This window comes from Wyeomyia smithii, chromosome 1, assembly GCF_029784165.1.
Source record: "Wyeomyia smithii strain HCP4-BCI-WySm-NY-G18 chromosome 1, ASM2978416v1, whole genome shotgun sequence".
In the NCBI taxonomy this organism is placed as follows: domain Eukaryota; kingdom Metazoa; phylum Arthropoda; class Insecta; order Diptera; family Culicidae; genus Wyeomyia; species Wyeomyia smithii.
In genome coordinates, this window is record NC_073694.1 from 37,628,284 (window position 1) to 37,652,545 (window position 24,262).

The following is a 24,262-nucleotide window of genomic DNA, read 5'->3' on the forward strand; positions in this document are numbered from 1 at the left end:
CATCTTTAGCATGCCATCTTCAGCATGCATCGATGCAGTATCACACAAAGGCATTTTAAAACCTTTCGCCGTTGTGTTCTTCGAGTTCATCATATCAAAGAGATCATTGAACACAACGATGAACTCAACAGTTGAATCCAAACCGGTGAAATCCGGATCAATCGGTTTCCACAATCTACATTGGCCACACTTTGGCTCAATGTTTGAGCAGCGAGTACCACTTTCATGTTCTGATTTTGGAAGGTTATGTGAAGATCTCATAAATTTCGAGCGAGCACCTGTAAGAATTGAGTCTATGAGGTAATCTGTGCAATATCTAAATATATCAAGAGGTTGTTTATAAAACACGACTACTAGCTGTAATGAATAACTTAGTAACCGATAATGTTCTGAAAATGGTATAAAATGCTCCGAGGTATCAACAAAACGAGAGTCATTCCACACGTCATAGTACACACAAAAGTTGGAGTGTGCATATTCTGATTTTCATCTCTGTCAATGTATTCCTTGTACAACTTTTGCGTTATGCGTATCACGCATTGGTTGTGCGAAGTCAGAGCAAATTTTGTGCGAAATGAAAGGACACAAGGCATGATTAAAGCTTGAACTTGTGCGTGTACGGATAGTGGTAAAACTCAATTTTATTCCCAGTACTTTTTTTCGCATGTATTGAAATTTGATCTGCTTATTGAATAATTCATGATTTACGTTTTACGTGTCTGTGAAAGTCTTAACATTACTTACCTTACCAAACAGTCCCAAGCTGTGGTGTGGCCTTTGCTGTCCGTAAAAGTCGTCTTCATTCCACTCGATCCATGGCTGCAGTTCGCCAGCTCTGCAGTCTGCGTAGGGTCCGCAGGACGCCTTCCACCTGATCGATCCACCTTGCCCGCTGTGCACCTCTCCGTCTCGTCCCTGACGGATTGGTTTCAAGAACCATCTTTATCGGGCCGTCCGACATCCATTATCCGACATTATCGGGTCGTCCGACATCCTTACAACACGCCCAGCCCACCGCAACCTGCCAATCTTAGCGGTGTGGACGACTATCCCAAGCAGCTCCTGCAGTTGTGGTTCATTCGCTTTCTCCACACTCCGTTCTCCATCTGCAGTCCACCAAAGAGGGTACGCACCTTTCGCTCGGAAACCGCAAGAGCGCGTTGGTCCTCCCCAAGCATAGTCCATTCAATGCCCCTAGAGAACTACCAGTCTGATCAGCGTCTTGTAGATGGATAACTTGGTGCGACGACGAATTCTACTCAATCGGAGCGTCCTCCGGAGACCAAAGTATGCACGGTTTTCTGCCTGCTGGTATCGTTGTCAGCAGTTACCGGTGAGCCCAGATACACGAACTCATCGACCACCTCGATTTCATCACCACCAACTTGAATTCGAGGTGGTCTTGACATTGTTAGACTCAAACAGGTTTAATGTGAATGAAAAGCTGCTACCCTGTGCTGCTTAGTTAGGACCGTCCTTGTGGTCGCTCATTAGTAAACTGATTGGTTTGAGCAGAAGCAGGCTTTTATCTAGCCCAAAGAGTACATTCTCGGTTATTTTGATATAATACTCTGTCGACTATGCTAGGGAAAGCAAGCACCTTCCGCTGACACTGCTACATCTATCACTGCTGCTACCCGCTGCTACTTAGATAGGACCGCGCTAGTGGCAATCAACTACTGAACTGATTAGTTCGAGCAGAAACAAACTCTTATAAAGGGTTTTTCAATAAGAGCGCTACAAAATTAGACCGATTGGGACAGCAAACGATGCCATATTTTTCCCGCTCTTTTGACGCTTCTATTCAGTAAGGGTTGCTTTTTCATAATGGAAAGATACACGATCCAGCAACGAGTCGAGACTATTAAAGTTTACAACCGAAGAGTCAGTGGCCTCAACTTTAAGATCGTCCAATTAATGTTGGTCCGTCCTGCCAAATCAACAATTGAGCGTCTAGTGGAAGAGTTTCAATCCACAGGCAAAGTACACTGGCACAGGATCATTCTGTACTGTGCCTGTGGGTTTAAATTTTTCCACTTGACTGGTAAGCTTCCGCGGAATAAAAATGTAGAGTTGTCGCATAACTCTTTATACAGAGTGAGAAAAAATCATCCGTGTTCAATGTTTTAGTCATAAATTTATTCTTTCAATGTACATTAGCATGGTTTGTAATATTTACATCACTGAAATGTCCACCCTTGGCTTCAACGCCTTAAGGGAACTTCCCTAAACGCACGTCGTTTAAGGAAATTATCGTCGAAGACGATAGTTCTTCCACAGATATGGCATCCCATGCTTTGGTTAGACTTGTTTTCAAATGATCCAATGATTTGTGTGGTTTAATACAGGCTCTGGATTCAAGAACAGACCAAACGGAATAGTCCATTGTATTTAAATCAGGAGAGTTTGAATGCCATTCATCTTTAGTTAAATATCTCGGTGAATCGTTTTACCGGTAGCCATAATTCCCGCCCAAATCATCACCGAAACTGGATGATGTGATCGAGCTACGTTCATACGTTTAGAAGAGCCCTCAGGCAAAAGCTGACGGTCATTTTGGTGGTTATGAAATTGTTCCACGGTGGAAATTTTCTCATCGGTGAATAAAACTGTACGACGGCGTCCATCGATAAATTCTTTCAACAGAAGCTTCGATTTTCGATACCGATTTTCAACAGAATCTTCCTGTCATTTAGGTAATGATTTTTTGAAAATTTGTAACAACGTAATCCTAAATCCTTGTAAAGAATATAGTTCGTACATATTTCGGGTCAATTTTTAATTATTTTGCCATTTTTCGAATTGACCTTCTGGAATAACGGTTGATTCTGTGTTCTAGCGGTTCTTTTTCTGCCTCTTCCTGAACGGTCCTCTAAATTTCCCAGCTCATTATATCGCTTTATAGCGTCTCTAATGGTTTGTATAGACATTTTTAACATACTAGCGATACTTACTGGACGCTTTCCTTGTTTATACAACTCGATCACCGCACTGCATAAAGGACTTGACTTCATTATGACACTTAATGCACACTGTTTCAAAGGAGATTTCGTGTTTTTGTTTACACATAGCCAAGGTTAAAAATTGCATAGGTAAGCTCACTTCAACATCTGTCACTAAAACAAAAACCGCGGATAATTATTCCTCACCCTGTAACGTCACTGTGTGGTTTTCCATTTCGTCCACACAAAACTTATTTGTTAGGATCATTGTTCACTAATTAATTTAGACCTTGTGTCAGATGAATTTTAAAGAATAAATAAAAATAAAAATAGAATTGTTGTTATTGAACTCTTACAATTTGAGCAGAACGGGAACAATTACCCTTGACTACTGTTTGAGTATCACTATTTACCTGAAGTGTAATCTCTCCGTGATCTTCAATTACGTGGAACAGTTGTCATATCACGAATGGTATCGACGATTGCTTGCAATTCCAGAGTTTTTCGACTTGATGTAATCTCTGCTGTTTTCTGAGGAGGCTGAACCGTGCTGCCAGGCAATTGTCAGCACGTGTGAATTGTTTGGTTAGTAAAAGTGTACATTTCAAGTGTTTTTCATCAGTTGTTTTTTTAGTTAAGTGTGAGGTTGTTTTTTGGTGGTTTTTTTAGTTAAGGTTGTTGCAGAATGTACACCCAACACAAACGGGGAATATTTTTGTTCTTTTAGCCAACATTTTATAACTTTTTGTGAGATAACCAAAAAGTAACAATATATATATATATATATATATATATATATATATATATATATATATATATATATATATATATATATATATATATATATATATATATATATATATATATATATATATATATATATATATATTACGGCCAGAGCTGCGGAAAGTCAATATCATACTACTGACATTACGCCAAAATGATGCAACACTAGAATCAGCCAACTACGATGCATGGTTCATTACAAAAGAATTTGCGATGCTACAATGATTCTCTTAGCGTCAACTATCACTCTCATTTTTTTCTTGCTATCTTTCTCGATCATTCGGGTATGGCTGTACTGAGATTGAACCAGCAGAAATATCAAGTTCATTTTGACAGCATGATGTTATGAGAATAGCAAACATAAAATAAATGATTTTTCTTCAATTGATATGTATGATATTGATATATGGTCGGCGTGCGATCAGACCGAAATAAGCGCCGTTTTCTCAGATTGAGTTATTGACACCCAGTGGATATGAGAAGTAATATTCTATCTATTATGAAGTAACGAAATCGTTTGAGCATTTGATAACGATATTTTAACAAAAATTCTCTGTAACAGCATGTACACAGCAATTGCGGCGGTAAATGTTTTTCGACGCTTGGTTCGGTTTGGCTGCACGCCGACTAAAAGCATTGTCAATAAACAACTATTACTTCGTTTTGTAACTGAGCGTATTTTAGTTTGGTACATTTTGAATCTGTATGATCATTCATTTTTATTCTCAGAAGAGAATATGCTTCTTCATAACACCAATTGTAATAAAAAAAAATTCTATTAATATTTTTCACATGATCTCATATCTGAAAAATAATATTGCATTTTTATTTGTTTTTTGACAGCATGAGTTTATTAATTTGATTCTTGAATATTGTGCTTGCTGTAGGTTAAACTGAAGACAGTGTTAGTTCGCGGCAAAAAATGAATCGCGGGTGGCAAAACAGAAAGCTTTTAAATATGTATGGGTATGTATTTTTATATACAGATCCTGTTAAATTTTGGCACGGTTCAACTTTGAAACTGTTCAATTTCAGTTCGGAACGGTTTTGCTTTTCTCCTAGTTTTCATTCATGAATCCTACCATGCCTCTCATTGAAAAATGTAAAAATGCGGACCTGTTCCGGTTGTGTTCCGAATACTCGGGGTGGTTGTGCCAGCCCATCAAGCGACACCTATAACCACTGGTTTGAAATTATAAACCTAGCTCATTGGTGGCCATATCTTGAGTTGGGATCGTCACGGACCGCAAAGCAGATCAAATTTAAAAAATCCTGATAGCAACAAACTTCAAGCTGGCACTGACATAATCACGCTACTGAAACGATCTTTGATATTCCAAAAATCACCTTGATTTGCATTGCAGTGATATTTCCGAGTGAACTCTGTATATACACGACGATTGACAATGAGAACCCGAAAATGGCAACAAAAGAGACAAGATATTGAATCACTTGTCGGATCTCCACGCTTACTGTGATGGTTGCTGGCTATTCATGAGAGAAAGAACGAGTGCGATGATGTTTTCTCTCTCGTCATAGTCAGCATGTTGCTTGGATTAATCGCAGCTCTGATTACGGCCACACGCTTGTATATGTTTCTGCAGTAAAACATACAATCAAAAACCGCAATGCATGTGGTAGCAAGACTTCACTCGCTGCATTTGTGTTGATGCAACGATCAGAATCATTTCTGTCCTCTTTATTCACACAAAAGCAAAATTTCACCGGTAAGCCTTATATGTCTAATTAGAATCAAATTCAAGTTTAAAGCACAAACCAGAAGGCATAACGTTGTATTAACGTATGCGTTAAAAAAATACCCAAGTAACAAAACTGGCTTTATGAAAGTTTTATAGCACTGTTTTGGCTGTATTAGACGCTATAAAACTTTGATAAAACCAATATTGTTACTAGGGTAGACTTTTTTCGGATGGTGGTAAAAAAATAACTAAGACAGATAGTTGAGTTCCCATGGAAGGTAAACATGTTAGCCTCCTCGCAAAACAAAATTTACATCCTTGCGTATGGCCTTCCAGCAGTTAACCGGAACATTAGCAATGGCGCACAGAAAACATGCATGTAGGCATGGTTTTTAATTCTTCGTTCGTTTAATTTATCAATACCTCTTCAGTTTTCGTGACAAAATTGTTCGAGTAGACCTTACACTTCAAGCTTGCCCAGAAATCTTCGATGGGACGCAACTTGGGGACGTTGGGCGGGCTCGCCAACTTGGGTACCACACCGAAATTCAGCCGATACATCTCCTGAAACGATCGCTTCGAATAGTGAGCTGACGCCAGATTCGGTCGAAAGAACGCAGTTTAGTTATTGAACAACAACAAATGAAGTTTGTTCATAAGAAACATCAATTATTTGGGGAGTAATGGCTGTTTCCCCGAATCACACTTTTTTTTGGCAGAGGTTTGCGGTGTTTACGATAGCGACGCAGCAGATCAACTGAAATCAAAAAAACTCATATTATTTCGATCGTTTTGATAAGTGTTTTATTTTGATTTCTCAAAAACAAAAATACATGTTTTGAGCGCTAAAAATTACAATAAAATCGTTTTTTCGGCAAAGTTAAACTTCGTGTATCATTAATCGATCGTTCAACGACCGGGGAATTTGATAACGAACATTAAAAAAAATGATGAAGAAAATCGATTCAGTAGTTTCACCGCAAACGTACACGGCAGAATCAGATTTGTTACCAAAAGGAGCGTTTTGCGTTATTGCTTTTAAAGTAATAAGGAAAACGGATAAGTACAAATAATGGTTTCGATTTTGTTATTTGTTGATACTCGAGCTCATACTAAGTAAAAAATATTCGACACTCTATCTTACGACGCACTCACTGAAAGTGCAGGAAAATATCGCGTGTGTGCTAGCGGTTCCATGTTTTTTCTGTTGAATTTTATTTCATGAATTGAATTTTGAAACGTCTCGTAAAATGGTCTATAATCGTGTAGGGTCATTTTTGTTTCGCACAGGTCAAGCGACATGTAACAGGTAGTAATATTTCCAGCTCGCTTATTTTTCGCTGAACATATTGTCTGCATAATGAAATCAGTCTAATATAAATTCAGATATTTTATTTAAGCATAACACAACGGACAAGGCGTCAAATTTTTCGAATTCCTTTTTTTTTTGTTTGTTTGTGTTTTCTACGTTAAAACTTAGAAAATTTCAGCTATGGAAGGCAGTCAACCGACATCTTTTTCACATGCCCTAATACTTCTTATTGTATTTTATAATTCATTTTTATTAATCTCACATTCTATTACATCAGCGGTTCTCAACCTTTTTTTGTCCACGTACCCCTTGGCGATATTTTCCAAATCAATTGTACCCGCTGACTCGGTTTGTTCTCGCAGCGTGGGAGAGAGTGTTAGATGATCATGTCATCATGTCTAGTTCAGGTTTCAATTTAACTATGGTTTGTTTAATTGCTACAGTACTGTTTCAAGAGCAATATTGTAAAACAAATGAAGTATAATAAAGAAAAATGGCTCTATCCGCCATTACTGATTTTATTTTCGCGTACCCCCTAGAAGCTTTCGCGTACCCCTAGGGGTACGCGTACCCCAGGTTGAGAACCGCTGTATTACATGATTCCAATTCATGTCAACTGAAAATTTCATTCTTTTTAAACTGTTTAGATATATTCAAATGTTAATTAACAAAACCTTTAACAGTAATTAGAAATTGATTGATTTTTTCCAGGTTTTTTGCACCTCTGAAAAAAGATCTCAACCCAACCGGAGACAAGCGGCAGGCCAACAAAGTATGCTACCACCGGGAAGATTGTCGCTCCTACATCCTGGATGGAATGAAAACCTGTTTCACCTTCGGAATGATTCTGGAGCTCGCCAGGAAACTGATAGCTTCGATTCCCAAAATCCGGAAGCATCCTTCCACGCTATTTCACGCACTATCCCGGATGCGCTTCAAGTTTGTTGCCTTCCTAACCCTCTACAATGGGCTGTTTCGGGTACTTTATTTACGAATTTTGACCTTGCTTTTGCTATTTAATCGTGTTTGTGATTCGTAGCTCGTGAACTGTCTACTGGCTCACCACCGACGAAAAGTCTCCCCCTATGACAGCACTCTAGCCGGCCTGATCAGTGGAATATCCTACACGCTGTCGCCAAACTTCAACGTATTCAATCTGGCAGTAACCGCCATGATACAGAACGTCTGGAACTACGTCAGTGAAAAGTATGCCCGGCTGGAGTTAATCCAGCGCATGAATCGACTATCGTTCAGCTCGATCACCTGGATTATTCTGATGAACTACAATATGTACAGCAGGGCTTACTATCCGTACGCAATGTCCAAATACGCACTCAAATTCACCGACCTGTGCTCCAGTTCCCAGTAAGTCTTGACCCCTGCGTACGTGGCCTATTAGAATTTTAATGAATTGCGTTCTATTTTCACAGAGCATGTACCGCGTCGGAATGTTTAGCCAAATTATTCCTAAGTGCAAGTTAACATATTCTAGCTTTTAAGTTCCTGGTTCCAGTTGTGGAAATTACTGGTTGTGATAGCGAAATGGGTTTTTTGATAAGGCTATTTCATTAAAAAATAAAATAATATTAAATAAAAAAGCATTTTTTCAACTGCCACTTTGAAAGTAATAGAAAGCCTCTAGTCTCCAACGCGGGAACTAACCTTGTTTCGTTCGGTGAAAATTCCATCGTTGTCGCGTTTTGCTGTTCTAAAAAAACTGAACCCAACGGACGCGATGGACGAAGCATGCAAATCAACTTCCACAGGTCGTACACCATTCAGTTGTGCTACGCGTCCCACTCGAATAGCAACCGCAAACACCGAAAAATGTCCGAACTAAGCAAGTGCTTCTACGAGGCGACCGCCGGCAAGACCTGCCGTGACCTTTGCCATCCCGAATATGCCTCCTGCTGGATTTCGTTCGTCGAAAGTGCGCGACTCTTGCTGCCGGGGAGCTTCAAGCTGTATCTACCTTATCTGGTGGTACAAAAGTTCAACCGCTTCCGGTGGAGGAGTTACGGGGTTTTCACATAAAACGGCTCTATCTTTTGCAGATTCCGGCTATCATCAAGGGTGGAGGATATACGCGCAAGTACTGGCGGGATAGCATTCTGGGATATTGCGATTTGTCCTTCAAGACCTACGTGGTTGCCGTCTGTGGACTGACTTTTCAGTGTGTGTTCTAGTAATGCTTGATTGTTTTTTGAGAGGTTTGGTCCAGATGTATAATATTTTACTTCATTTTACAGCAAGTTGTTTGGTGAACTAAAATATTACTGGGTGATGTTTTTTCCGGGATTGTTCAGCACTATATTGTCACCAAAGATGTCCAAGGTACATCAAAGATTGCAAGGAATAACCTATTTCAATATGGTAAGCTGTTTTTAGGATACTGTGCCATTAAGGAATAATTTTTTTTTTATTTAGATGCTCGAGGCTTTGATAAAACAAACTAATTTAAGCTTGGTGGTGGCGTTACGGGACTCGAAGCTGCTGGGAACACTTTTGTTTATGATTTTCAACGCCCGAATTCTGGATATTCTGCAGAGGGTTCCGGTGAACCATTTCTGGTTTGCCTATCCTGTGAAAATAAAGAAGGGTGATGTCAACTCGGAGGATGACAGTCGAGTGTTGGGCACGATCTTCCCCAGTGCTCATAAAGCTTGCTCCCATGAAAGATCTTGCGATATGCATATTTTGGATGTGAGTATATATTTTTGCCGTTTGCCTTGTTTTAAGATATTCATAATTTCTCATTCACTACGAAGCAGTGTTAAGTAGCAAACTGAACGTAACACAAAATGTGTTCCCGAAGACACGCACCGTTGAATGATATTAAATATTTTCGCTTTCACTTTATGGCTGGAATCGCAATTTTGCAAACTGAATCAGTTCCCTGTCAATCTATGGGCGAAGCTTCGACGCGATGTCATTGACCACAAATCTAGTACAAACTCATATTTTATGCGCAAAAACAGTATAAGCGTACTGAAACTCTGAAGGAGATATTTGCGCTGAAGAATAAACAAAGCAAATGCGTAGAAAAACTATTGATTTCTACTTTGTTGACATAGATTTACAATACTTTTCTTACACTGATTTCTATTATGGGCTGTGCTAATCAAGAATCCAGCGTCGCTAATCGATGGACAATGATCGCGAAACAAGCGAAATTTTTCCCAAATATTTTCTTCAATTTTTGGATGAAATATCACAAAGCAACGACCGCAAGTATGACGTAGAACTACAAAAGGTTGTTTGTTGCATCACTTGTATTGAATGTGTTTAAAGTTTTGTGCAAAAGAGGAGCAAAAGAGAGCTACCGAATTTCAGTTTGCAGATATATCACTGAACAGGAATGGAACAAACACTATACAACGCAAACAAGTTTCAACAGTCAGAATGCACGCAGATTACAATAACCCTTTATTTTTAATTTTAACGCAATTCGACAAAATATTAAATCTTCAATAATTTTATGGTTGTCCTCATAAGTACAATTGTTGTTCAATTTCATATCGGATACAATGTTGATCGCATCTGTGTTCTACCCCGACAAAAAATTTTCTGATAACACAGTTGAAACACATACATAAGACATACGTAACACTCAGGAAGAAATCTTCCAAAAAAGTTGGTACAAAATGAACTACTCGAAAGTACCAACCTCTGTAAAAAAACCTATGTTTGAGTAGTTTATGGAGGTTGTGTACCTGCGCAGCCCAGCATTTATCTCGTTCCCACTCGAAAAATGCAGCATTGATTTTGAAAGCAACTTTTCGACAGTTTCGTAAGGGATTTTGTTGAGGGCTCGAGTAGAGCCTCTATGAAGAAAATTCATTCCGTTCATTTTCGTCGAGCAGTTCATACTGGTGTTGGTACTAGAGATCCTCAGAGGGAGAGATAAGCGATGAAAAAAACCGCTGATTTGGCAACTAGGTTTCACATATCAGAGGTGCCAGATCTCTTCACAGAGCGCAATGTTCACTAACTTTTTTATTCGGCTCGTATAACTGACGGTGACGGTGGAAGTCCTGGTGAATAATAAAGTGCATCACAAAAACCGTGAAGGTGTTAAATTTTATGTTTATGTTTATTTTATATACTTTCATCATTATTCTGTAGACTATACAAAGGGTTTGTGAACCTCCAGTTAAAAATCACTGTGATGAAGCAACTTTGGAGCATTCTCAATTCATATTTTAGCAATAAAACATGAAAAACGTGTAAAAATAAATATATTCTTTATCGACCCTTATTGCAATACCTTTCAATGTGTTACCTTTCTTGTTCGTTTGGCTCGGATTTTGACATGTTCGTTTGGCTCACAACACTCTCTTCGCATATCTCTCCCTCTGAGTATTGCTAGTTGGTACCGGGTGATGTGGGGCAAAGAGTACAAAAAAAAATCGCCAGTGTTACGTATGTCTAAGTATGTGGTTGAAGGCTGTTTCACACTGAACATTTGGCGTCCCATATATTCTGAATGCCAGCATCCTAAAACGTTTGTGTGTTGTCAATATACAGCTACTTTTCATTAGAGGAAGTGCCGGCTAATGTATTTCTGCTTTTGGGAGGATTCTTAAAAGATTTCCAATAATCGATTTATTAGCATTTGAAATTGGACATATTTTTCACTTTTTCCGGTTTTAGATTTTCATTTTACATTCACAACTAACCGAACTTCCTGAGAGACGTAGTTCTACGTCAAAACATTTTTTATTAAGTAAGCTTGAACTACGGAAGTTATATCTATTTGCAAATCGAATATTCTTTCAGGCCTTGATTAAGGCAAAATTATCCATAACTTCTTCGAAACCGATCGATATTTAGTTCGTTTTCAGCAGACAAAATCGACAAGTTTTTCAGGTGAGAACTGCTTTGAAAAACACCTTTGCTTTCATGAAATCCAGCTAGCTGACAACAAAGCAAATAAAGTAGAGATGCCAGCTAGCGAATGGAATTCCACTCCACGATAAATGCAGGTATTTCACACGCGGGGAATGGGCAGTGACGTCGACTGGGGGTACGGAGAGTGCGAAGCGCACTTGGGTACAAGCTTTGGAAGGTGCAGAATGAACCAAAAAAATCTGTCAAAATTTTTGAAAAACCCTCACACTACTAAGTACATAACCATTTAGGGAACATCCATACATGACGTAGCATTCGAGGGTTGAGGAAGGTTTGCAGTTTTGTGACGAGATGTGACGCGGGGGAGGGTGAGGGGTCAAGCGAAGCTACGTTGCAAATATAAAGCTAAGGAAAAAATTGGATTAGTTCGAATTGTCCTTTTTTATCACTGTTTTGTTTGTTTAGGGTCATTTTTAATACTATCTTGTCAATTTATGGCATGTTTTTAATAATAAAATTCGCAAAAAAAAATGTTCCGGGGAAGAAAGGGGGTTGTTATAAAGCTATGTAATTATCTAGAGGAAGGTCTGACTTTGTGACGAAATGCTACGATGGGGAAAGGGGGGGGGGGGTTCAAAAAAACCTAAAAAAAGCTAGGTCATTTATGCATGCTCTCTTACCTGTTTTCTAGATACGCTAGCATCCAACCTGCCACCGCCAACCTTTCCATTGAATACTTTGGTTTCCGAATGGGCTTTTTTCTATTTTTGTGAGAAAATTCTCTCTTTCTTTTGTTTCCGCTTAGATTGAGCTTACGCAGAAAGAGAATTTTGTCATCATAACTGGTCACGTTATAATTTTTCACAGTTTTCTACTGCACTGTTCAATGGATACACTTTCCTAATCTATGTGGACAACATCATTTTGCGATTATTATACCCCGTTCACACTACACCTCATATCACCTGATATCAGGCGACTCGTGCTATGGAAGCCATATTACCATTCGTATCACCTGATACCTCATACCCATACTCCCATACCATGGCTACATTCTATTGCGGGTATCATGTTCGAAAGCCAATAAAAACCAGATTTGCAGCAGTTGGCAACACGGCCAACTTAAGCAAATGACATTTGACGCAACTCTACAAATTTCGGTTTTTGTATGCGAAATAAAAAGACAATCGCTTATGAGAGTTCGCTCTCCCAGCTGGTCTCTGGGTACGATGCTGGCCTACCAAGTCAGTCGTCGGTAGGTTCGAGTCTCGGCTCGGGAGAGACTGTTAGTGTCAGTAGGATCGTAGCGCTAGCCCCGCAGTTGTCCTGTACACTTAACATTTGGCTGCGAAGTCTGTGTATAATAAACAGAAGGTCGAGTTCCGATACGGAATGTAGCACCAAGGCTTTGCTTTTTTTATGGGAGTTCGCGTAGGAGCGAACAGCCTTCAAAATCTCTTTGAACTTCGTAGTCCCGAATCAACTGTCATGATGTTGTGTTTTGTTTTTGCTTTGACCTGTTTTTGCTTTCTTCTTTTTTTCAATTACCAAACCATATGAAGCAAATGTCAAGTCATATCATCCCAATGCAGTGTGAACGTCCGAAAAGATATCCGATATCATTTTTCAATCCGTTACTGCGATTGAAAATTACTTGACCTACAGAAAACATCAAAATGAGTTGCGTTCATTGTCCGCCATTACCGCTAGTGGAAAGCTGGATTGGCACGAGGGTTCACCCACAGACTAACAGACATAAGACAAGAACCATAGGCGGGGACAAGGGGGGCATTGACCTTCTCCCCCCCCCCTCTAGTTGTTGACATTGATGCAGAATTTTGTTTTCAATAACTCTAATAGCACAAAACGACATCTTTAGCTCATAGAAACATCTGTGTAAAGTATCAGCCAGATCAAAAATAATTGATTGAAATGCTTGCGCTATATTGCGTGGAATTGCACAGGTTTTTCAGTTGATCCACCAAGGATTCATCATATTGCAGCGGCAAAAAACGGGAAAATCCGCCTGCATCAACTAGCTTGGAGTATTCGAACCAAGCTGTGACAATTTCTTACCTTGATTCTCTTTCAATTTCACTGGAAACACGGTTCGGTGAAGATAGTGCACTTGCCTACGCGTTGTCCTTGCTGCATCCCGCTAACGTAATACGCATGTCATTGGAAAGTTCAAGCGCAAAACCGAAAACTTCGCAATTTTTTACAAAGTTGACAATTTTGTTGGAGAGGTGGAAGTTTTGTATTAACATTGCAGCAACAGGAGAGCAGACCGTAAGAACTTGGAAGAGTTGGATCTTATAGACCTGCCAGCTAAAGCCCGTTCTTTCTTCCCTGCGACTAAGAAAGCAATAAAAATTGCACTTGCTCTACCTTGTGAAACATGCACGTTCAGCACATTACGTCGGGCGAAAACCTGGCTGAGGTCAACTATGGTTGAACAGCGGTTGAGTACTCCCTGCTTGCTGAGTGTTCATCGGCAAACGGTTAACAACAATCGTGAAAAGACACATGAACCGCTTACGGAACGTTGACGTTTGATGCCCGAAGATTTAATTGAGAATCTTGACTGTGTCTTCAAACTTCACGTCCTTGGGAAGCTTGGACAGGATGTAGTTAAGATAGCGGCTGTGCGGATGGGTGTCCAGCTTCCGGAGGAATAAACGTACCTTCGCCGCATCATTCAGCTGACCTGCATCGTTCTCGAAAAGGTCCTGGTAGCGGTTAAACCAGCATCCGAACGTAACTCCGTTTTCTTCGTCGAAGACAAACTCGGTGATGTTCGACGATCATTTCAAATTTCCAACCGAATAACAGTCGTCGCGCAACAACACCGTTTGGGGCGCTGTCATTCAATCTTATATATATTTTGTGGTGCCCTATTTGACACATGCAGCAACGCTAGCGCTGATGTCGAAATACATGACGTACCGCGAACACGGCAGCAGATGGTGCTAGTGTTACTAACGTAAAGTACTGGAATCTACCGAATGATGTTTTTTTTTTTCAAAAGTTGTTCGAAGTGTTATGTCTGTTAGTCTGTGGTGTTGAAAAACACATAAGATTCATTGAAAGAATTCCCGGCGAAACAGCTCGTGCAGCTTCTCGAACGTTGCAGGAGAACGCAAACGACGGTGTACGAATGTTTGGAAAAATTTGAATACGAAATCATCGCTCGTAGGTAAGGTATCAATGAGGTCATGTTCATGAGCCTTTTTTCAGTTCTTCAGCCTAAAAATCTTGTTTTTGCGAATGAACAACAATTTATTTTTCAAGAGCTGTCTCTATTCTACAACGAGGTTTCGGAACAAGATCTTCTAATAGAAATCCCAAGATTTCGAAGACATTGCCGCAGAAATTGAAGTAGAAAACGTTCTCAACTGAAGTTTACGTTTATCGTGTAGTGGGACTATTTTTCGAAGCAGTCTCGCTCTAAAAACTTGTCTATGTTGCCTGTTGAAAACGAATTAAGAGTCGTTCACAAATTATGTAAGGGTCTAGAGCTGACCCGAATTTAATGGGAGGCAAAGGGGGCAAGTGCCCCGGGACTTTCGACACGAGGGGTTCTCCTAGTCATGGGCCAGACGAGCCAAAAAGTGGTTACCTTTATCACAGACTGACAGACGTAACACTGGAACCTAGGTCCATCGCCACAAAAAACGTTCATTTCAAATTTTCAATCGAATAACAGTCATCGCGCGAAAGCGTCGTCTGGGGCGCTATCATGCAATCTCATACATATTTTCTAGTTCCCCATTTGACACATGCAGTAACGCTGGCGCTGATGTTCAAATACTTGACGCAGCGCGAACACGACAGCAGATGGTGCTAGTGTTACTAACGTAAGGTACTGAAATCATCCAAACGATGATTTTATTGAAAATATGTTCGACGTGTTATGTCTGTTAGTCTGTGCCTTTTTTTTGGTCGTCACCTTCCAGCGAGGCATTAAATCATTTCAAAATTTTAAATTTTCTTAACAGTATTTTTTTTAAGAAAAGGGGGCCCCACGAAGATATCTGCCCCGGGCTACCTAGCATCTAAATCCAGCCCTGGTCTAGAGGAAGAGAGGAATTCTAGAAAATCTTACGTGAGATTGAAAAATTTAAAAAATATAAGCAATAACTTACACGGACTGATTAAACCAACAACTTCAACGTCTTGTTTAATCCACAGTAGGCACAACTTTCAGCTAAGATACGTCTACAAATATCTCTGCTGTATTTGTTATCTGGCGTTACCAATGATCCGGGGTACACAAACTCGTCAATCACCTTTTACTCATCTCCGTCGATTACTACGGTACTGTCCATGTCTTCGACGAATTCACCTTCAATCCAACCTTTTCCGCTTTGCGTTCCAGCTTCGCATACTGTTCAGTAATCACCTAGAATGTCCTTTCGGCAAGGTCCAAGTCGTCAGCGAAGCAGGTGAACTGGCTGGATTTATTGAAGATCGGGCCCCGCATGTTAAAGGCCGCACGTTTCATAACAACTTCAAGCGCAATGTTCAATAGGAGGCAGAAATAACCGTCACCTTATGGAAGTCCCTTGCGCGTTTCAAACGAGCTTGAAACTCACCCGAAATCTTCACACAACATCGTGGCCTTGATCAGTCTTGTTAGTTTTGCAGAAAAACTATTTCCCTCCATAACTTTCCAAATCGACTACAAGATATTGTTGTAAGCAGCCTTAACCCATTCCCGACGGAGGAAAATCAGCTTCTACCTCGAATAATGACCTCCAAGCTCTATTATGCAGCAACTACATTGAAACAAACTGTATTGCATATTGTAGATCGATCTATTCTCTAGCTATAATGAATAGTTTCGTCATTCAAAACTGCAAGTATAATTGTCCAGCTACAATCAAAGTTTAGATGTCAGGTGATGTCATACGGCTCACCCGCCAGGAATGGGTTAGAATCGATGAATAGATGATGCGTACTTGATATTCGCGACACTTGTGGAGGATCAGTCGCAGCGTGAAGATTTGGTCCGTTGTCGATCCCCCATCCACAAAACCGACTTGATAACTTCCCACAAATCTTCTTACTAGCGGCGAGAGACGGCAAAAAATGATGTGGGAGATCACTTTGTAAGAGTATCGACGAACCCGTGGTTCAAGGGGTTGGATGTAGGTCGGGATTTCATTTGCGTGATGTCCCGGCTTATGTCCAATCACTATAGATTTGACGCGCTCCTCCGTCGTGTTGGGCTCGGGGAAAGTGGTATCTGTGCCTGTGGTGAAGGTTATCACGACATAGAGCATGTGGTTTGGTCATGCCCTGTACACCGTGACGCCAGGTCTAAATTAATAGCTTCCCTGCAGGCCGAGGGTAGACAGCCGGCTGTTCCTGTTCGTGATGTCTTGGCGAGCCGTGACCTATCCTACATGTCCCTTATATACGTTTTCCTGAAATCCATCCACGCCCCAGTCTAGTCCCGTTCCCCTCCGTCTACACCCAACAAAACGACAAGAACACGTTTGAACCTTAAGCACAAAACCAGCAACCAGACCCCGCACAACAGAACCAGGACCCAAGGACTACGAGCCTCTGTCCCAACTCACGACATCGTGGCTCAGCAGAACGATTCCATACATGCCATTCGACGATTATCAGACGACCATTGAACAACAAAACACTGATTGGAAATCCCATGCTAGTTTTAAGTTAGACTTAATTTCAGCTCGTAGTCGGCAGCGAGGATAAAAAATTTGCTTTAGTTTTAAGTCATCAGATATAATTGGCGCCGTTAAACATTAAATTGTATTTGTGCCGTGTCAAATAAATGTTATGTGAAGAAAAAAAAAAAATCACTTTGTAAGCTGCGTTGAAAATCGTGAACGCTCGATTCTCAGATTCCAACTTGTCTCTCTTGTTGTATTTTTGGCATGGTGGGGAGTAACCTTACACTCCGGTAACTGTTCTGTATCCCAGATCCAGAATATCAGCTAGTGCAAAAAGGTAACCAACCTATCCAGGCCCCGCTTGATATTCTCCGCTGTGATGTCATCTTTCGAGTTGGTTAGTTGTTCTTGAGCCTTAACATACTTACCGTGGGTGGCGACATATCTTGCTCATCCGCTGTGCCGACGAAGTCGTTCCTCCTACCGTCTTGGCTCTGCTTGTGCACCATTCAGATGTTTATTCTAGTACAGCTTCCACCTGTCCCAACCCATTTCGGCTCTAGCCAAAAAGCCTGCGCGAGATGCGTTCAGTTTTTTGTAGAATATAGTGTTGCGTGAGAACGCTCCATTTAATCAAAAAATTGTATATGAAGTCTGCTAACACTTTCGAAAAGAATGGAAGAGCAGAGTACCATCACACTTGAAGTTGTCGAAAAACAAAATAACTATAATAAAACGTGACTATTATCACATCTGGTCAACTGAAGAACCAAAAACGAGACAAAATCTCTTTATTTTAAGTATCGACATCTAGCGGTGGAGAGAACGCATTTTACACTCGAAATTTCATTACGCTCATATTCCATTCATTCAACAAAAGGACTGTATGAGCCTTCGCCGCTTTTTCGTCGAGAGAATCCTTTGTTCTCCCCGGTACTGGTATAGCGAGAGTGCCTTTTCATGATAAACGCACAGTACCACCCGCATACGTGCAACGGTTTTTATGTAGATATATTTTTATTGAATTTCATTGTTGCCCAAGTTGAAAACAGAATATCTTGACTAACGACAATTATTTTTTACATTGTACCTAATGTCGTAAGCAGTGGTGGTACTGATATGCATTTCTAGCAATGTTAGGTATAAAAACGGTACGAGAAAAAATATTGTCGTTGGTCGAGAAATTCGGTTTCCAAGTCCAACGAAAATATTCAAGTAAATCAACTAACAGGTTATAACAGTTTCAACAGTCGTGAGGTGTACGATCCAAGAAAATTTGTTAGGCAATGTTTGAATGATTGAAAGATTTTTAATTTGTTCTATTGACGTTGATTGTGAATTGTTAACGAATTTTCACTTAAAAGATCTCTTGAATTCGGTCTTGTCTCAACTTGATTTTGATAGATTCAACTATTCAAGATTACCTTTTTGCCTGGTCATTAAAGCAAAAAAAATAGTTTTTTGGTGCATATTCAAACTATTGGAGCGAACTGTTCGAACGATGCACTGTGAAATCAATGTAGGATGGAACAGCAAAAAAAGAATGCGAAAGCTTGGGCACCGATTTGCTGCAGAGTTTTGGTCGAAGCTGCATATCTGTTCTGTGCTATTATGTAATTGAACTCGCATTACCTGATTCCTTCAATACCACAGCTGCCAATACCTGGTTGGATGCGGAATACTACCCAAGTATCTCCGACCGAAACTAACAGTTTTCTCTTTTCCACAGGGTTTCCTAAAATATTCTCTGACAGGTTTCATCATTGAGCTTGCTAGGTTCTTTTTCAATAAATTTCCCGTACTGATGAAGGAACCGCGCAAGTTTTTGCCGGAAGCACGCCGCAGTCTTAGCATGCAGCTGATGTTCTTCTTCGGGTCCTATATTGGTGCCTATCGGTTGATAGGCTGCCTGCTTTGTCGGCACTTCGGAGAAGATCGGCCAATAAACAACCAGATTGCCGGCTTTTTGGGAGGCCTACCGTACTTGATCTACCCCAAGTACCAGGTGCTTACCTTAGCTTTCACCAAGTTTATTGAGGTAGCATTACGATCATTCTTGATTGTGAACTGATAATTTAAAAGCTTCATATATTACAGGTTGAATGGGACTACTATTTCAAAACGGCCAAGAAAATTCCCGGTTGGATGAGGCAATTGGATCGACTTCCGTACCTCCGCATCGTACTGATCCTGGGTATCGCCTACTTGTACCACACGATCGTCTTCTATCCGCATCTTTCGCCTTCGTTCAACCGAAAGGTAATCAACTACTGTTCGGGCAACCGCGTCGAACGATTGAGGCGACGTCTGACCGGTTGGATGCTCCAAAACGAATGGAACAAAGCTTGAATTAATAATTATGGAAATATATTTTCGTTCTGTACTAAACCCGACTTCGGGCGTTGAGAGGCACCAACTCGGTGGTAGTTTAGTTTCTCGTGAACTTCCCTTCGCACAGCATGTCTTCGCTCAGCAAGTGCTTCTACGAGGCTTCCGTTGGCCGGACCTGTCGTGACCTTTGGCATCCGCAGTTCGCTAGCTGCTGGCACTACATTTTCGACCTGTGGAAGCGAATCATGCCCGGCAGTTTCAAGCTGTACATTCCACTGCTGGTGGTGAGTGTTGGGTTGGATTTTTTTAATCTAGTGTTTACAGGTAAATTTTGGATGTCCCACAGCTACCCCCATTGGTCAAATCGGATGGAGTGACCGGGGCATACCTCATGAATCACTTCCTTGAATACGTGTACATTTCGATAGCAACTTACGTTCAGGCGGCGCTTTCACTTACTTTTCAATGCGGTTTTTCGTGAGTATCTGGCTTAATAGGAAAAACTAGAATAATATGGTCAATAACCACAACAGGAACTTGTTTGGTTACCTCAACTATTGGTGCATCATGTTCTGGCCGTGCTTGTTAGGAGTTGCTTGCGGCCCAAAGTTACCTCAGCAGCACCTGCGATTGCAAGGAATCACTTTCTTCAACATGGTCAGTCTACAGTGGACTTTCAAAAGGTAGTTTTCGAATTAAGAAAGTTTAAATCTTTCGTAGATGGTTGAAACGATGATTCGCAAAAGTCGTGTTGGTGTCATTCAATACCTCAGAAGCTCGCGAGTGTTCGGAACTTTCAGCTTTATGATTCTCAGTGCGATCATTATGACAAAGCTGCATTCGGGTGTTGTTAAGCAATTCTGGTATGATTGCCAACGAGTCGAGATTTATACATTTTCTACTCCTAGATTATTCTAGGTTGATCAACCCACCAGAACTCACCGGTGACACGGAAGCAGGACGTTGCTCACACAAACGCACCTGTCGGCACTTTCTGTTGGACGGAATGGTAAAGTATGCGATGATCGGATTCATCCTCGAAACGGTCCGAGCTTTGATTACCAAGTTCTCGCTGCTGATGACCGACCGTTCCGCTTTTTTGACGGAGTTCACTGCGGTTTGCAGCACCAAACTGGGGCTGTTTTTGGCCTTCTACGTCGGCATATATCGAGCGACCTGCTGTCTGTTGACGCGGAATCATCTGAGCCACTTTGGCTCGTTGCAGTCTACGTTGGCCGGGTTCCTGGCCGGTTGTGCCTATTGGATGTACCCGAAGTATCAAGTTTATACGCTGGCGTTTACCAAGACTATCGAGGTATCTGATAAATTTAGATTTCACGAATATTAGTTTTAATTCTTGTTGTTTATACGATTCAGATGTCCTGGGAATACTGGATGAAAACGGGCCAGAACATTCCACCTTTCGTGGAACGACTGAATCGGTTGTCCTTTGTGTATCTGGCGCAGATGCTTTCCTTTGGATATCTGGGTCACATCTACGCCTTTCATCCACATCTTTCGCCATCGTTTCATATTAAGGCAATGGACTTTTGCTCGAAAAACCTTACACTCGGAATGCGTCGAAGAATTATGCTGTGGATTCTTGGTCACGGAGCCTAGGAACTATCAGAGGAAAAGCTTTATTTAGTGAGTCGGGATGGAAACAACAATAAAATTATTATGATATTAACTAACTAATTGATCAGTGTCTTGATATCTATTATCATTAAAATTAGATTGATGAGAAAAACCATACATTTTTTGCAAGTAACGCTTTCTGTCCTTGTGTTCCTCCAGTCATATTCCAACGTTGTCACAAAATCTAGTTAAAAAATAAAGCGAAAATAGACAAAAATCTAATTAATCACTTATCAATAGGAAAATAGGCACTGATAAAATCGCTTGAATACGACTATTGAATCAGATTTTGGATCTCCATGCTATCGTATATCCCTTTCCGACCGGACCCATATAATTGCGTAGGTAGAAGGTGACTTAAACAAAACCTTCCCTCTCGCTCTTTGAACATCCTATTTATTGTTTTATTGCTCACAACGCTAGTGTCAGTATCGCAGCTACTACGAAAAATAAAAAACCGGAGCGAGCAAGTGTTTTTAAATAGGAATTGCTTCGATTTAGGTTTTGTTACCCGTTATTTTTTACCTACACAATTGTGTGGGCTCGGTCGGAAAGGGATATCATTTGAAATAATAGCCCGTAACACCACCAGTGTTACTTACCATAACACAGCACAAGAGGGCTTTAAGCTATTTCACCGATAGCGACATCTTCACGGTGAACATATGAACCTGTGAATACACAAAACAGCTGATAACAAACCGTGCGCAAACTGTCAAAACAGTGTTAGGTCAAATAATTGCGTGATATAATGTCACTTATAATCAAAAACCGCTTAAATCTAAGTACTTTTAGACTTTTAAAAACATACCTCCCACAGGCATCATACTGTTCCTTGGAGCGAACAACCCGTCACTTAACCATACACAAACAGGAGCAGGAATCTCCTTTCGGGACGACCGGTGCATTAGTGAAAAGTTACACACTCCAGCAGGTACGATGGAAGTCGAAAAAATCGAACCGAAAAGATCGCACCCAACCGGCAAAAGATGATGTTGATGACGAAGATTCCGACGAGGATCAGTCGGACGTCTTCGAGGAACTGGCAAACGACAAACACACGAAACTGCTCAAAACCAGTGTCGGCTCTATGCGGGCTGATTTAATTGTTAAAGCCGGACTGGGAATAGCTAGAAAGTAAGTTAAATAATGTTCTCTCATCTCTTTAATCACTAAAATTAAAAATATTCACCAGCAAAGTAGACACTCTTTTTTATGAAAGCAAAATCCGTGTCAATGGACGAAAGCTGCTGAAGAAAAGCACCATGCTGGATGCGGGTGACGAAGTGGACGTCGTCAAGGGACCCAGTCCTAACAATCCGGACCATCTGATTGTATCCCGGGTGGAAATCCTTGATGTGACACCCAAAAGCGAGTCCATCGGTATCGTCATGCGGCGACACAAGTCACTGATAATCGAGAGTTACGAAACGGATGGCAGCGGTGATAAGTGATAAAGTGAGGGAGTGAATAGCATTTATAGGAGAAAATAAACATTTTATTGTCGAGTAAAGCAGAATATGTAAAATAGTTCGTTGTCTTCCATCTGTTTGCGGGTCTGTCTGTTGCCCGGTAGCTTTCACTCTCATTGATATCATACATTTCGGTTAAGATAATTGTCTATAGTACAGGCTCATTTAACCATTTACATTTACAAAACAAAGTCTTTTTCCGTGAAATCAAAGTACTGGATATTATTTTAAGTAACAAAAAGCGAGCTTCGCTCGTAACACTGCACAGCACATGAAAATAGTGGTAATTTTACCCATATAAGTTTGGTCATCTCTCTTTGAATTAGTGCTAAAAAATTGTTATAAGGGGATAAGGCAATTTGCAGTTATCAGAAGCACCACCGTTTAAATCAGCAGTTCGTCATCACTTTCGGCCAACAACCCCGGCGGGTTCATCAGAAGGCTGTTCTCTTCGTCACTAACCTGTAAAAAAAAATCGTTCGAAATTGTTTGAAAATGTAACGAACATTTAAACCCATTAAGCTTTAAATTGTAATGGCATACACAGGCAACATTCCATTCATATTAGTACGGTAAATCACCTTTCAACCTAACAGTGTTATTAGTTTGGTTTGTTAAGATACAACGTAAAAAAAAGATTCTTTCAAACCACCTTTGAAACAGCGACAACTGAGGATTTTTTGTCGGATTGCACAGCACAATGAGCTACACAAATTTAAACACGAAAAGCACTAGTTGGAAAAACCGTCCTAAAATGGGAAAAACATGTTGAACAATGAATTATCCTACTGTTGTTGCTAAAGTAAAATAAAAGCAAGACTAGAAATTTTTATCCGTCCTTATTCTTGTATCCATATTCGCACGAAACAGATCGAATTGAACGAGTTGGGAAATGATTTCCCAACTTCGATTAACCGAAACAAATTAAATTTGGAGTGATGATTTACTATGGTACTTTGATTACTGTTAAGGTGCATTGAATCTGTTTAATTATCACCAAAACATTAAATATCGCATTTTGAATTGTTTTTTTTTTTTGCAAATTCTATGATGTTCTAGTAGAGCATGAGCCGTAATATTTATCATGAAACCTTCTAGGAAGTAGGAACAGCACTTCACAATGAAATGGTAAATTAGGGCTTTCCTTTAGAGCGATCCAAATGTTTCTGAAACATCTTGCATGTGACGGTAATCTCAAATTCCACCAAATAAACGTGTTATTGTCCATGTTTGGTGAAATTATGCGGCAATGTAAGATAAACACTTTAACAAACATAAAACGAAAAAAGGAATCTACTATTAACTGAGTACAGAAAACAGCTGGGTTTCAAAAGCCATCTAATTTATCTAATATCAGTTTTATAAACTGACAAGAAACCTAACCTGTTTAGTTGCTTACTGCTAGAAGCAATTTTCTTTCTATTCCAATAAACTTCTAACTTGATCTTTAAGCACACCAAAACTGATGTTTCGCTCGAAACCAATGCCCCTGAAAAGCGGTCCATGCGGAGCTCCGCATTCCAGCTCCATCGGCTTATAAGAAACATCAGGGATGCCAGGTCATTCTTTCAAATGTCTTCACGTT

The 24,262-nt window shown here is 40.4% G+C and overlaps 4 protein-coding genes across 5 annotated transcripts in view; all 4 read left to right on the forward strand.

Annotated features, from left to right (window-relative positions):
• The window catches only part of LOC129718415 (uncharacterized), a 41,439-nt gene extending 33,138 nt beyond the window's left edge, over nucleotides 1-8,301 (forward strand). For both annotated transcript variants that reach the window (XM_055669184.1, XM_055669185.1), the window contains exons 4-6: nucleotides 7,452-7,719; nucleotides 7,780-8,105; nucleotides 8,171-8,301. In XM_055669184.1, the coding sequence (XP_055525159.1) occupies nucleotides 7,452-7,719; nucleotides 7,780-8,105; nucleotides 8,171-8,222 (646 nt within the window). In that variant the 3' untranslated portion in view covers nucleotides 8,223-8,301. The remainder of the gene's footprint in view (nucleotides 1-7,451; nucleotides 7,720-7,779; nucleotides 8,106-8,170) is intronic.
• A 235-nt stretch (nucleotides 8,302-8,536) lies between these two features.
• On the forward strand, nucleotides 8,537-19,652 carry LOC129734063 (uncharacterized). Its single transcript, XM_055695784.1, has 6 exons — nucleotides 8,537-8,723; nucleotides 8,795-8,925; nucleotides 8,990-9,113; nucleotides 9,168-9,443; nucleotides 18,966-19,274; nucleotides 19,334-19,652. The coding sequence occupies exons 1-6, from the start codon at nucleotides 8,568-8,570 to the stop codon at nucleotides 19,583-19,585; spliced, it is 1,248 nt and encodes a 415-aa protein (XP_055551759.1). The 5' UTR covers nucleotides 8,537-8,567; the 3' UTR covers nucleotides 19,586-19,652.
• Nucleotides 19,653-19,680: 28 nt separating this feature from the next.
• LOC129734064 (uncharacterized) lies at nucleotides 19,681-21,226 on the forward strand. The gene is made up of 6 exons (XM_055695785.1): nucleotides 19,681-19,851; nucleotides 19,914-20,044; nucleotides 20,101-20,224; nucleotides 20,288-20,430; nucleotides 20,486-20,882; nucleotides 20,945-21,226. Exons 1-6 carry the CDS (start codon nucleotides 19,696-19,698, stop codon nucleotides 21,185-21,187), a joined length of 1,194 nt encoding a protein of 397 aa, XP_055551760.1. The 5' UTR covers nucleotides 19,681-19,695; the 3' UTR covers nucleotides 21,188-21,226.
• Nucleotides 21,227-21,918: 692 nt separating this feature from the next.
• LOC129734066 (mitochondrial transcription rescue factor 1) lies at nucleotides 21,919-22,724 on the forward strand. The gene is made up of 2 exons (XM_055695787.1): nucleotides 21,919-22,342; nucleotides 22,401-22,724. The coding sequence occupies exons 1-2, from the start codon at nucleotides 21,957-21,959 to the stop codon at nucleotides 22,657-22,659; spliced, it is 645 nt and encodes a 214-aa protein (XP_055551762.1). The 5' UTR covers nucleotides 21,919-21,956; the 3' UTR covers nucleotides 22,660-22,724.
• Nucleotides 22,725-24,262: the final 1,538 nt, after the last annotated feature.

Bases quoted from the DNA above. Each gene is read 5' to 3' on its own strand.
- LOC129734063 (XM_055695784.1), top strand. From the start codon at position 8,568: ATGTCCGAACTAAGCAAGTGCTTCTACGAGGCGACCGCCGGCAAGACC. The intron at 9,114-9,167 runs GTAAGCTGTTTT...TTTTTTATTTAG, and splicing joins GAATAACCTATTTCAATATG to ATGCTCGAGGCTTTGATAAA. The intron at 9,444-18,965 runs GTGAGTATATAT...TCTTTTCCACAG, and splicing joins GCGATATGCATATTTTGGAT to GGTTTCCTAAAATATTCTCT.
- LOC129734066 (XM_055695787.1), top strand. From the start codon at position 21,957: ATGTCACTTATAATCAAAAACCGCTTAAATCTAAGTACTTTTAGACTT. The intron at 22,343-22,400 runs GTAAGTTAAATA...AATATTCACCAG, and splicing joins GGACTGGGAATAGCTAGAAA to CAAAGTAGACACTCTTTTTT.
- LOC129734064 (XM_055695785.1), top strand. From the start codon at position 19,696: ATGTCTTCGCTCAGCAAGTGCTTCTACGAGGCTTCCGTTGGCCGGACC. The intron at 19,852-19,913 runs GTGAGTGTTGGG...GATGTCCCACAG, and splicing joins TGTACATTCCACTGCTGGTG to CTACCCCCATTGGTCAAATC. The intron at 20,045-20,100 runs GTGAGTATCTGG...TAACCACAACAG, and splicing joins ACTTTTCAATGCGGTTTTTC to GAACTTGTTTGGTTACCTCA.